This window comes from Strongylocentrotus purpuratus, unplaced genomic scaffold, assembly GCF_000002235.5.
Source record: "Strongylocentrotus purpuratus isolate Spur 01 unplaced genomic scaffold, Spur_5.0 spur5_contig_835, whole genome shotgun sequence".
In the NCBI taxonomy this organism is placed as follows: Eukaryota; Metazoa; Echinodermata; class Echinoidea; order Camarodonta; family Strongylocentrotidae; genus Strongylocentrotus; species Strongylocentrotus purpuratus.
In genome coordinates this window covers 63274-77242 of record NW_022145541.1, presented here as the reverse complement: position 1 = coordinate 77242, position 13969 = coordinate 63274, and the positions used below count along the sequence as shown (strand labels likewise).

At 40.3% G+C, this 13969-nt stretch overlaps 1 protein-coding gene across 1 annotated transcript; it reads left to right on the top strand.

Moving 5' to 3' along the window:
* Nucleotides 1-613: 613 nt before the first annotated feature.
* LOC585509 (SH3 domain-binding protein 5-like) lies at nucleotides 614-13633 on the top strand. The gene is made up of 7 exons (XM_030985122.1): nucleotides 614-1054; nucleotides 7346-7408; nucleotides 7987-8115; nucleotides 8699-8884; nucleotides 9917-10047; nucleotides 10581-10837; nucleotides 12679-13633. Exons 1-7 carry the CDS (start codon nucleotides 998-1000, stop codon nucleotides 13368-13370), a joined length of 1515 nt encoding a protein of 504 aa, XP_030840982.1. The 5' UTR covers nucleotides 614-997; the 3' UTR covers nucleotides 13371-13633.
* The last annotated feature ends 336 nt before the right edge of the window (nucleotides 13634-13969 follow it).

The window sequence follows — 13969 nt, the reverse complement described above, 5'->3', positions numbered from 1 at the left end:
CTAATTTCATCATGCAATTTGAACTAAAAACATAGCATTACTTAATTGTTCTAGTAGGTGTAAAAATCCTGACAATTGATCTCTGACAGGGTTTGTGCTCATCGATAAGGACAATATTTCCCTAGCTAAAGTGTGCGATTTTATTTTTTGTTTTGAGAATATTAATTACCGATTTCTTTATAACTTACAGCTCACTAAATGCACCTCTTGTTGTTTTGATGTTATGCATGAACGGTAAACTAGTCCGAAGTCCATTGGTACGAGGCATGGACACCAAAAGGGGCGTGTACGAATAGGCAGAAACAAAAGATTGTCTATGATCAACGGATTAGGAATTCTAGCGTGAAACGTACAACTGTTAACATTGTCACTTCTGTACAACTATCTGGAGGCATCCATATAGCGTTTCCCTCTTCGTTTAGCATTTGCTTACAGACATGAAGATAAGCTAATTTGCTTCGTTTTAGCAGCTACGAAATTAGCCATCGAAGTGTACTTTGATGGATCAGAATTTTTGTTAAAGAGGATTTTATTGTGGTGCCAATCTGTTGTACCAGGCAACATCCCAAAATAATATGTTAACCAAACATGACGTAGAGCATAGTGCTACATCCTCGCTGTGTAGAATCCTTTGTTCTCATTTTCGGCGCACAAAACAAAGTTCATAAATCTGGTACAAGCCTATGACAGTCACCTACCGGCGAACTTGCTCCGAAATCGACTTCTGATCAGTGTATCTGGAAAATCACTTTGTCTACTTCAAAGACTAGTTGACATTGGGATCGCATTAGAGACGTCACTGGTCCGTCCCTAAGGGGTCCGTCTCCTAGCTCAACTCCCCCTGCAAACACAATTCACTGCCTTTCTACAAGAATATATTAGTACAGCATATATTCTTGAACGAAAGGAAGTTTTTGGAGGTATTTCTTGCTGAGTAGACTCTTACCGGAATCATTGATGATTGTATTGTTGATGTAGAGAGTGAAGAGGAAGGAAGATGTCTGAGAGCAGTATGGATTCAAACAATGGGGCAGTCCTAGATCCAAGGATTAAGGTAAGTTATTTATCTTCATCTTATATAATTATTTGGAATAATGATAGGCAATATCAGAGGGTGCACGTTTAAACACCGAAGCTTCTTGGCGATGTCTTTTATAATGTTGATATACCCTTTCCCTCTCTCTTTCTTATATCTTTTTATATCATTGCGACATTGTAGACATGCAGTTATACGTTAATTTGTGTCATTCCTATATACTTATTGTCATCTTCACTCTTACACTAAATTATCTTTGTTACAATATAATTAAAACAAAATTGTTATCCATCCAATGTATAACAAAACACATAATAGAGGTTTAAATCATTAAAATTTGAATTGAATTGAATTGAACTAGGCCTATATCTTTATAAAATTACGGGGGGGGGGGGGGTGGGTCTTAAACTTTCATAAGTGTCAACATTTTCTGCAATATATTTTATACTTTTATGCGCTTTATTGTCTTTCTCTCTCTCCCAAGCCCTCATCTGTCCTTCTCCCATTTCTTTGTTCCTAATTCCATATCATTCCCGTTTATATGATTATAATTTGCTTCTTTAAAAGGACTTTACATCTGAACTTATGTTCAATATGATGACCCCAATAATGTCTGTTACCTATTTCAATGCCATACATTTCGCGTGAAAGGGTTAGTGGTAACGTATGATGTGTATTAATGAAAACAGAATAAAATCAAAAGAATAGTTCATACAAAAATAAAGTAACTGTCAAAGTGGACTATCGTATAGTGCACTTGATTTTCGTTATGTTTTACATTACTTCGCGGATAACGTGGTCCCGGAACTTGAAAACCAATTAGGCTAACTGTACACGCAGTGTTAAGAGGAAGGTGGTAAGAGCAATACTTCCTATATACAAGATTCATTGACCCATTATTTCCTTGTAACTTTACATTTCATTCTAGTGCGTGACACTGAGCATACTGTTTTGTCTACGATGTCGTCATAATATACAACAAAAATCAGCATGTACTTAAACAAGGTGGGGGGGGGGGGGGGGGTACGGCAACCAAAGATAACACAGGAAAGAAAAAAGACCGCTATCAATTTTTCAGGACTCCCCAATTCTCCCCCTCTCTCTCTCTCTCTCTCTCGCATGGTGCAACCGCAAGCCTACTGTATATAATGAAATGTGTTATAAATTTTACGTAACATATTGTCATTTACATGTAAATTATAGGAAGTGAGATTATATTAAAACAAAATAGTTCGAATGTAAATGTCCCAATATCAAATGGTAGATATATTGGTCAAAATTAACGAGGAAATGTAAGAAAAGATTGAATTGCCACAAGTGCAGATTTGCTTAATCGCTTAATAATTGGGTGACATGGAACGTACAATTTTACGTACCATACAGAGATGTCTTACACAAGCATTAATTGAAATGGTCTCGTAGCTGTCTTAGCAATGTCACTTACATAACGTTAAACTTTTATTACCCAAATATTTGAAATCTAGAGGTTCGTATGACCGAAATAAAAGCAGAAAGGTCATCACGGGTGTCATTAAGTAATGACCTTTGAAATCTGAACACATCTTCTATTTTTATCAGTTTCTTGCTTCGTCAACAAATACTTGTCTAGATAATTATGTGGGACCAAAGGAACGAAGGTCAGATTTGCATAGACAATGAAGGTTAATTCAATATTTGCTAAGGAGATGCTGAAACCGAAGAAGTGTAATGTTTGCGTATTTGTTGGTGTACACAAAAGGAGCAATCAAGGGGTCTAAGAGGCTTTAAGATTATTCAACTAAACCTCATAGAGGTGCACAATACCAATCATGTCAGTACATTTATAGGCCTATGTTATTTATGAGAACTGTTATTTTTTTCTCTCATATATGGCGCGACAGTTTGTCATCGTGTTTAACACTCATCCCATATCTCATTCTAGCTCTAGTGATGCAATACAGGCTTTGGGCATGAAGTATGTGCGTGCGCGTGCGTGTGTGGATGTGTGGATGTGGGTGGGTGGGTGGGTGCCTGCGGGGGGGGGGGGGGGTTGGGGTGGGGGTGTACAGCCTGGAACAAAATCAGTGGCTTACCCAAAGAGTACATTATGAAAATAAGTGTCCCCTTTCAAATATTGGACGGGGGAGGGGGGTAGTGTGGGACAGCCGATAAAACTATGTTGGTATATACCAGAAGTACAGCCCCCGAAAAGATGTACCCTTTTACAATATTTGATCCCAAATGCACTTTAAATATTTTAATTCCCCTTTTTGCTTGTCTGCGGAGAATCTTTTCAAGTTTCAAATTTCAAGTTTATTTCCATAATCTGATAAGAATACAAAACAATCAAAAGACAAACAAGAATACACCATAAATATAACATAACATATATGGTGGGATCGACAATAGGCCTACAGGCCTGTCTATGGTCAATCCCTTAAGTATATACATCAAAGTCAAATTTAACCAAAAAAAATGAATAAGATATAACCGAAGGAATGTGTGCCCCCGCCCTTACGAAAACCCGCATCCGTCTCTTCCCTTGGATGATATGATGAACAATGAAGGTATTGAAATAAACGTTAGGTTTGATAAGTAAAGCTGATTTACACCTTTACGAGGACATGTTTCAAAATTAACGTACAGTTGATAGGATTTCCGGCTCAGTTCGTGCTCTGTTATCTAATCAAGTATACATCAACTGTTTTAGAGGGGGTTTGGGGCTCAACCCCTACCCCCATAAATATTCAACATCCAAAAATTGACCATACACGAATTTAAGCGAGGCAGAAATGAATTCGAGAACATCATAGTGAAGCCCCCTCCCGACTGTTCTTCTAGAGCCGCGCCTGTATGTACGCGTTCACCACTTGCTTTGATGTTTTGATGTAAACATTTATTCATTTTTATATATTTTTTCCCATTTTCTGTGTTTTATATATATATATATAAATATATGTTTTTGAATGATATTTTTTATATGATTGTATATGTTTGCTGTAAACTTGCATTTTTAGTATTTGGACTTTTTGACAAGTATTGAATAAAACCTCATTTGAATCTTGAATCTTGAATGTCAAATAAATGTTAGCTTATCAAAAGAGAAGTACAATTCACTGGTTTATTATTTGCGGATACAATACACTGTGTGTTTAAGTAACTTGAGTACTAATTTCTTCATAAATTATGCTTAAAGCTGCATCCAATTTAAAAAGCATTCTTTTAATCTCAAATATTATATCATGACCGAGCATAATTATAACGAATGTCCATAACAAAGGACGTTTACAAGTAAGTCTAAATGAAGCACGAAGCGATATCATCTGTTCTTTATGTTGCCAAATGAGTATAATTATTTTAGCCGAGTGTCATGATTATCAGGGAAAGGACGATATTTCAAAGATCAATTGCTTAACAAATATGGACTTTCATGCTGTCACCTAATTTAGGTCGGTACTATCTATGATCAAATATATATGACAAGGGCAATAATATTGATAAATGCTCTTCCTTCCATTCAGGCTATTACCTAAACAGATCAGAGTACATGTTGATCGTTATCTTGGCATGATTATTTATTTAATAATGTACACTGTGATTGTTCAGAAGCAGAATATTTCGGAATACTGGCACAGATATAGAGGGGAGGGGGGGGGGGGGGAGCTATGTGACCCTTTCATATATTTAATAAAAAAGAAGAAAACGAATAAAATAGAAAGAGAGATGGAAAGAAGTGGGGAAAAGGATTAGAACGGTGTAAGACTGAATAACGATCCTCCCTCTCACTACTTAGTGGCTTTGTTCCCTCTCGTGACAGTCATCATCCCCCTTTATTAACTGAAGGGGGCGTTCCCCCTCAAAGCTAAACCATTGTATGAAGATTTAATTGCGCTGTGACTTTAATAAAAACATCTCCTACTTTCTGTCTGGTTCGAAAAAGCTACCTGAACTTGCCGATTTGCTAATAATATACTCTCTCAAAGTATTATATATTCATCAAACAACGCTTTCTATGTGTTTTAAGTCAGGCGCGGATCCAGGATTTCTTAGGGGGGGGGGGGCCCAAATTTGAAATTATGCGAGCCAAATATTGGTACGTAATGGCGACCAGCAGTGACGTAATTGGGGAGAGGGGGGGGGGGGGTGCAGGGAGGGGCTAGTTTCCCCCTCCCTCCTCCGCGAAGCGCGGAAAGCTTTGACGTTTTATTAAATTATTAGAGAAAGAAGACGTTTCGTTGTATCGTTAGAACGACTCTTAATCCTTGTCTGAATTTCAAAAATGTTCTTTGTCTACTCACTTTTCTTCCTACGTCCTCTTCCTTTTCACTCCTCTCTTTTTTGGCCGGCGTTTTTAGGGGGGACCATCCCACCAGCCCCCCCCCCCCCCCACCCTGACTACGCGCCTGCGGTCAGATGAACATGTGTTGATACCTTGTCCGCCCCCGGAAGCTTAGGAGTTTAAGGCAATGATTTACGGTCAGATTAGCATTCAGGGGTCCGCCTTAGGACCCTAGGCGGGGTCCAGGGGGCAGAGCCCCGGAAGTTCAGGGGTTTTAAGTATTTAATTACGGTCAGATGGGCATTACTTTGATAACTAATTGTGACACCGGTAGGTCACTAATTGGCGTGGGGTTCAGGGGGCGGAGCTCCCGGAAGCTCAAGGGTTTTAGGCACTCAATTACGGTCAGATGAGCATCAAGGGGCCCGCCTTAGGGCTCTTGGTTGGGTCCAGGGGGCAGAGCCCCGGAAGCTCAGGGGTTTTAGGCGTATAATTACGGTCAGATGAGCATTTTTTGATACCTTATTATTTTGTGACACTGGCAGGACACTATTTGGCGTGGGGTCCAGGGGCAGAGCCCCCTGAAATGAGGGGTTTTAGGCATTAAATTACCGTCAGATGAGCATCTGACGGGTGGAATCTGGGTGGAATCTGGGTGGAATCCAGGGGGCAGAGCCCTCGGGGTTTTAGGCATTTAATCATGGTCAGATAAGCATATTTTGAAACCTCATTATAATGTGACACTGGCAGTTAACTATTTTTTCTTTCTTGCTCTCTTTCTTTCTATTTCTCTTTAATATGTTTTTTTCAAAAAAGTGGGGAGGGCTCGAGGATCCCGATTCCCGTCGTTCCGCGGGCCCTGACATGTAGGCATCTCAAAAAGCATTTTCTTGACTGGCTGTAAATTTAGGAATTTGTCATTTTCCAACAAACGCATATAAAAGTATAATTTACTTAAAAGTGAGGAAAAATCTCGGAAAATTATGTCATTTCAGCTTTTTTTTTAAACGACCGTTATGGAATTAGAAGTAAGCCACGTTTGAATTTCCCAAGGCCCCCCCCCCTCTCTATAAGTACGCCAGTGCCGCCCCCCCCCGATCTACACTTTGTTGGCGGGAAAATTGCAACTGATATCCCTTACCTTTCTTCATTCTCTTTTTTTCTTCTTCCCTTTCTCTCCTATTTCCCTTCCCTTCTCTTTTTTTTAAAGCTGGGACGGGGGGGGGGGGGGAGGGGGGGGGGGGAGGTAAGGGCCTTTTGACCCCCCGATCCACAACTTGTTGGCGGGAAAATTGTAACTGATATCCCTTTCTTTTCTTTTCTTCTTTCTCTTTTTTCCTTCCCTATATCTCCTCTTTTTTCTTTTTTCTTTTCCTTTCCTTCCTTCTCTTTTTTTTTCGATGGGGGGGGGGGGGGGGGAGAGGCAACAGCCTGGGAGGCAAGTCCTTTTGCCCCCGATCTCCTTCTTCTCTCTTTTCTTTTCTTCTTCCTCTTCTTTTTTCCCTTTCTCTCCTCTTTTCCTTTCCCTTCTTTTCCTTCTCTCTCTCCCTTTTTTTGCGGGGGGGGGGGGCAAGGCCCGCTCGCCCCCCCTGGATCCGCGCCTGTTTTAAGTAATACAATGTACCATTAAAGAGAAGGTTGAGTTCTGGGGAAAGGTGAGCAATAATTGTGAGCGTTATCATTGTTATTATGTAAGTGTGGAAGAACATCAGAGAAAATATTCCCTGAAAAGCATGGCTCTTCAAATGCCTTCATATTTTAAATATGACAAGTACAACAGCTAATGAATGAGGCTAGATTGTTATGCCCACATGTTTGTGTAGTTCCATATACATCTTTCTGTGTACAGTGCTTGTGACTTTACGAAGACTGGGCCAAATTTCTCTTCATTTTGAAGACTTAAGTAACTGCACACGAATACTTATATGCTATATACATAATCGGTTCCACACCGTTTCTTTCACAATGCAATCGCATAACCAGAACTCAACTTTATCTTTAAATAAAGATTACCTCCTTTTTTTATTTTTTTTTTACTTCCGTCTACACAGGATGAGCTTGAACTATTAAATACAGCCTCTGCGGAAATCAACCGGCTAGAAAAACAATTAGATGTAAGTATATTATGGTATGCATTAGGTTTACTGGTTTAACACGTCCTTACTCTTTAAACGTTATGCGGATATTTTTGTTTTATGATCTTTAAAAAAATCGTCTTCGTGCGCTATTTATCTTTTTGAGGAGCTGTATGTTATATCTAATTCTTAAACAAATAGTAAGCAATTCTGTCAAGTTTGTATAAAGATAAATGTATTTCTTAATGTATTTGATTAAGAAAGAAAACTCTAGTTAAAAATCATGATAATACGAATTCGAATTTTCATCCATTTCATTTATGATCATCTTCGGGAACTGAGTTTGAATGCACTGCTGTTATGTAGTTAGAAGTTTTGGCATTGAGGAGACGTGATGGCTCAGTGGTAGAGCAGAGGTCTAAGAAAACCGGGAGGTCCCGGGTTCGAAACCAAGTCAATTCGCTCGTGGCCTTTGGTAAGGCATTACTCCTCATTACAAAGTCCCTCGGAGAGGACTTAAAGCCGTCCGTCTCCTGGTTGTTTACATATAGTAATCAGGTGAAACAATCACCATCAAACATTAAATGAACTCAACTAATGTTGTTTCTCTGTGGTAGGAATCTCGGCAAGCATTTCGTCAGACATTAACCGAATCAACCCAAAGCCTGAATGAGAAGATCAAGAAATGTCGCAAGTCAGCTCAGAAGGCTCAGGGTTACTATGCAGCCAAGGAAGAAGCTAGAAAAGTGAGTAGAAAGTTCAAGTGATCATTATGCCCTGTAATTAGTCCAGAATCTGTCATTTTTAATTTAGATCTCCACCACACCAACGCAATATGCGACCTCCCCTTTCTTACTTTCTGCCAGCCGAAGATTGCGTGATCGCCCGGCGAAAAAAAAACGTAAGCTGGACTGGTGAGCGTATTATAATGAGTCGTTGATATCAAACGCCATCTTCGGTGGCTTGAACCAATCGTAGGGAATAATAATATGAAGAACCAGCCAGATTCTGAACTATATGATTATGTGCACGCTGATCCTTTGAAGGGGCGAGCAAGATAGAGAGAGAGAGAGAGACAAAAAAGAGAGAGAACGAAAGAAAGGAAGAGAGAGAGAGAGGGGGGGGGGGGGTTACATTTGCTTGGGTCATTCGTCTTTACACTATTTCGTCAGTATACTCTTCCGATTTGTCTCCACTTATTTTTGTATTTCCCCTCTATTATATATCTTGCATACTCACAACTCTTCCCCTCCCATCCCGTTTACTAAGCTTTGGTTTGACTCATTCCTGTTTATCGCCCCTCATCCATCTTTCCCTCAACTCACACAGGCTCAGGAGCTTGCCCAAGAGGCGGCCCTTCGCTATCAGCGAAGCTCAGGGATGTATTCTGCAGCCAGAGAAACCATTGGAATCGCTGAGGAAGCGGCTCTTAACTCCAAGAAACAACCGATGCAGGATTCAAGAAGAAGATTCGATTCGGCTCTTCAAGAGATGCTTAATCTATCCACAGAAAAGGTATGTTAAAGCCCCACTGCACTACTTGTAGCCAATGCCTTAATCGGTGACCATTGGTCCCCCATGATCCTCTTTTCCCCCTGTTAATTGAGTGTTGATTTGATGAGATAACCACCTGTCCAGTGACCTTGCAGGGTGGTCTTATCCCTCATGTACACTAGTACAGATGGGCTTTAGCATAATAAACAATGCTTGCAGACTGTCTCGAAGGTCATGTCCACTGCGCATGAGGCGTTATGGCCTGACGGAGGACTGCGTCAGTGGTGTACGCAGTCTTCGACGCGCCTTGTGAAAGTGATAACGTGTCCATCATGTTGCAAAATAAACAGAGGGAACAATGCGTTGAAGTATGCGCTAATAGCCTTCACATACTCGATAGGTGCATAATAATGGCCCAATCGAAACAACGCCTCGCGCACAATGCGCATGATGGATCAGTAAAAGACTAGTTATGTCTTGCTTGACGCTTGCGGTATGCCATCTTTCTTTACATTTGTAGTTCGGGTTTAATGTCCAGCCCTACAGTGATGGGTGCTTCAGGGTCGATCAATAAACCTACTTGATATTTAAATTAAAAACTGGGAAACAATATTATGTTTCCCGACTGCTTCCCAATTCTTCTGAGAGATATGACGAGATGACTCCTATTCTATAGGTCGGTACAGATTCGTACCGCATTCGGCATAGCGTAGTATTTGCTAATGAACCAAAGGGGGTTATATTTTATGTATATAATTACAACATGGAATACGCAATGTAACCGTATAGCTGTTAACTATAACCATAGTACTACCAGTGCAGGTGCCCATTTAATTCACCTGGGTCGAGAGGGGCAAACGTGGGTAAAACGCCTCATACAAGGATGTAAAATAGGAGCAAGGAACTTAACCAGATCCCTTCACTTGAGTGCCATAAGCCTTCACCAATTACTATTTAGACTTGATGTAATGTTATTGTCATGACATTGACATGGAATACAACACAAATATATATTGTAATGATAATATTCTTTGTTATTCCCTATTTCTAAAGCTCAATGCTGCTGAGCGAGAGAAGCGAGAGAGCCAACATGAACACGAGAAGCGATCCAAACATTACATCACGACTCAACAAGAAGTGGACAAGCTTGCAAAGAAGTTCAAGAGATCCATCGGCAAATCAGCGTGAGTAATCACTGTCCAGTGGGGCGTTTCACAAAACTTGTCATCAGTGACAAATGACAGTTTTTGTTATAAGCTACTGAAATCCTTGGTTCTGATTGGTTATCAGCAGATTTGTCACTGGTTTTTGTCATTTGTCATTGAAAAATGGCTTTGTGAAACGGGTACCTGTGGCGTATCCAAAACATATACACGGGGACGGGGGGGGGGGGGGGGGGGCGGTGGGGCGGGGTTGGGCAGGGATCCTTGTAGGCGTGAAGGGGAGGGTAGAGGTGTATATTACCTGCTTGATGCGTAGCATATATAGAATGCACAAATGCAACAAATGCACACACACAAACAAAACATTTAATGATTCATTTCCTACAGCTGTTTCAAACTGGTGACAGGCGAAGGGGCTCGAGGATTCACCGTATCCTTGATACCCCGTTCCTGCCTATGGTCTGTTTTCCATTAAGATGCGATGGGTTTGGGCGTATGTAAAGATTTCCCTGCTCAAAGACCACTGTTCTTACCATTTCATTTCTCAACAACAGCGATTACTACGATCTCAAGAAGTCCTTTTTCTACGAGCTGAACGACCTGAAGATACGAACAGAAGCCTTACAAAGCGCCCTCACCGAAAGCAAGGCCAAGTATCGAGGAGCTCTGAAGCACTTAGAACAGATCTCAGACGATATTCATCAATCTCGTCAAGTAGCCGTCATTTTGGCTGGAAGTCGACAGAGTGGAGTCGGTGCTGAGACAGAGAGGGATTCGGAACACGAGAAACTGGACATCACATTCCATATCGGTCAGTTGGGTCTGTTAGTCTGTTACCTTTACCGTAACCACGGACCTGTAAAAGGTCCATGCCGTTATCCAGGTTTAAAAGATGATGACGTGGATCCTAATCAAATGATTGGTTGAGAGCGTACACGTGACCACGCATTTATTTTGCCTAACGCCTAATTTGGATAATGACCAGTCATTATCAAAATCATGTTATAAAACATCATTTTATAGAACAAATAAAACATAATCTTATAAAAAAAATAATACACATCATTTTGTTCGGGCATTATTTAAAATTACCCACACGAGGTACCTTTGGAACAGTCTAACACGCCCGAGACGATATAGATGTGTGTTATTTGTATATTACCCTCGACTGTATACTACATGTACTTCGCGTTTGTCCATGGAAATCTACCTAATAAGCCATTTCGGAGATACTAGATAAAGATAAATGTCATTTGTACAAAACTGTAAAACTCCATCGAGACGACGGATGGATACGAGTTCATGAAAAGTTTTGTAATCATTATTCATTTATGCGCAAGTATTCTTTTTAAGAGGGAACACAAAAGGTTTTCATGAAGCACCTTCATTACTTTGGCAGTAATTATTCTAATTTGCACTATTAAAGTGGGACCTCTCCATGTGTGGAATATCTGTGAATATTTTACTCATTTATTTGTTTAATTTGTACAAATGCTATCTCTAATGTGGCTTATTCACGAACACAAATAATTTGATGGGCAGCTGCCCATACCGCAACGGGATGGCTCCTGTTTTAAGCCTCTTGAAATGAAGAAAAGCTATAAAGGGGGGGGGGGGGTAATAATAATAATAATCATAATACTAGTGGGTTCTTGTATAGCGCTCATGTCTGTCAGACTTGACACTCTGGCGCTCCTGATTATATATGTTCCAATTGATCTTCATACTCTGTGCCCTCGGGCGATTACTTGCTTGTGGACCATGCGACTTCATTTTAACAGTGACGCCAACAATTCGAACATTAATAGTAAAATTTGTGCTAATTCTCAGGCAACCAGGGACCCACGGTGCTCGAATTCAAGTAAAATGTAATGGTGAATAGATTCAGAAAAAGTCTAGATCTCAGCTAAAACACGCCTCTGGTCTATATTACTATAACTATAAAGACCAAAGTGTTAAGTCCGAAATTCAGAATGGCTGAGGAGGAACTAAATTTTCAAAATGGTAGATGAACTATTTTTACATGAAATGATATTGTGAATTAAGAAAGCAATAAGGGAAGTCTATAAAATGAGGAAGATATTCGAGACAAAAAAGGTGGAAGGAGGGAGTGTCATCATGATGCCAAAGTCAGTGACCCCTGGTATGAAGGAAAATGCTGACTTTAATCAAAATTAATGATGATAATGAACATACTGGATTATAGTTTTTGACCCATCTTGTTAAACGTGTAAATCTGCCATTCTGTCACTGTTGTCTGTCACTGTCTTCCCCTCTAAATGGTTAGTCATGTTTTTAGAGGGATGCTCTAGTATTTACATTATATGATGGATACACCTGTAATCATTCCAAGTTGTGTTTTTTTTTTCAGGGGAAATATACCGAGTTCAGAAAAACCTATTCCGTTCTATTAAGCGGGACTGCACTACTTGTAGGTACTTGCGTCCTCTATAAAGCAAAGAATGTCTAAGCGGTACCCTTTGGTCCCCATGGTCCCTCATTTCTTATGTTAATTGAGAGCTAATTTGATGAGATAACCACCTGTCAGTGACCACGCAGGGAGGTCTTATTCTTCCTGGCCAAACTAATGTAGATAGACTTAGATATATTTTTAGTAAAATCTTCCAATTTATATTCTCTTATTATCCGCAGATGATAGCACTGATGGTGAGAGTGTTATCACTGATTCATCGGAACCCTCAAGCTGTGCCTCATCGACCTCCCGAATGCAATCGAGGTCAATCTCAGGTTCCAGCCTTCCATCTCCTGCAGAATGGGACAATGACAATATGAACAACCGTTTCAACTTCGCTGTCGGTTCAAATCCCGAATCAAACAACGGCCATAATGGAAATTCCAAAAGAGATTCAGTTCCCAAGATATACATGGAAACAGTGGACGATGTGGAAGACGACGACGATGATGACGATGATGGAGATATTTTTATCGGCGTTGATATTGACAGTGATAGTGACAATGATACCAAAGGTAGGCTCGATGTCACCCGTAAGCTAAGAACTATTAGCATCGGCGACCTCAAGTCCTTCAGCGTCTACGATGATGGTGAAACCATCGACATCAATTCTTCGACCACGGCTGATGAATCGAATGGATCAGACACTACATCAAATCAAACGACATCGGAACAGGTTGGAGATCAAACAGTCAATGAATCTTCCAATACTCCCGTCCATGACGCCCTCAACGACAGTGTCGATGAAACCCACGATGAAACCATCACAGAAATCGTTGACGGCGATGTGCCGTCTCAGCCGGAAAAGAAAGATGACGTCGCAGATGCAGCCGTCGATGATAAAGCGAATGACGAAGTCGTCTGGATATGAACGAGGGGTTTAGCATAGCTGCCGTAAATGATTATTGACTTGAAAGCGTTTCAGTATTTGAATCAAGAGACGATCATAAGCGGGTCCTTTATGGGAGCTGTGGCATATAATCGATGAAGGCTCTGAAGTCTCTGTTCATTGTAGGAAAAGATTTTTGCCCGAACAAACCAGTCCCTCTCCACCCAGATGTAAAACGTACCCTGCCGGATTAAAATTAAATGTAGGGCCCTCAGAAAGAGCAGTATTAATACTAATATTGTTACCTTGGAAGACCGAATTAGTATTAATCATTATTATTCAACGAGTGAATTCTATGCAAGCACTGACGGATGGATGAGTGGCGAGTTCATTAGAATTATCAAATGTCAATTATGTCAATATAAAAAGGGGAAATTATCATTAAAGTTCTTATTTGCCCTATTTAATGATATGTTTTTTTTTTAATAACAGAAAACTAATTCGATGTTCAATAGAGTGGTCAGAAAAAGTTATTGAGGGGGATGGGTATCGATGTCGAAGCCTTTGATAATACGTGCCAAAGATGAGTTTGAATGTGACTGTTAGACCAAAGTAAGGAGGTGTTATTTTACTACACTATC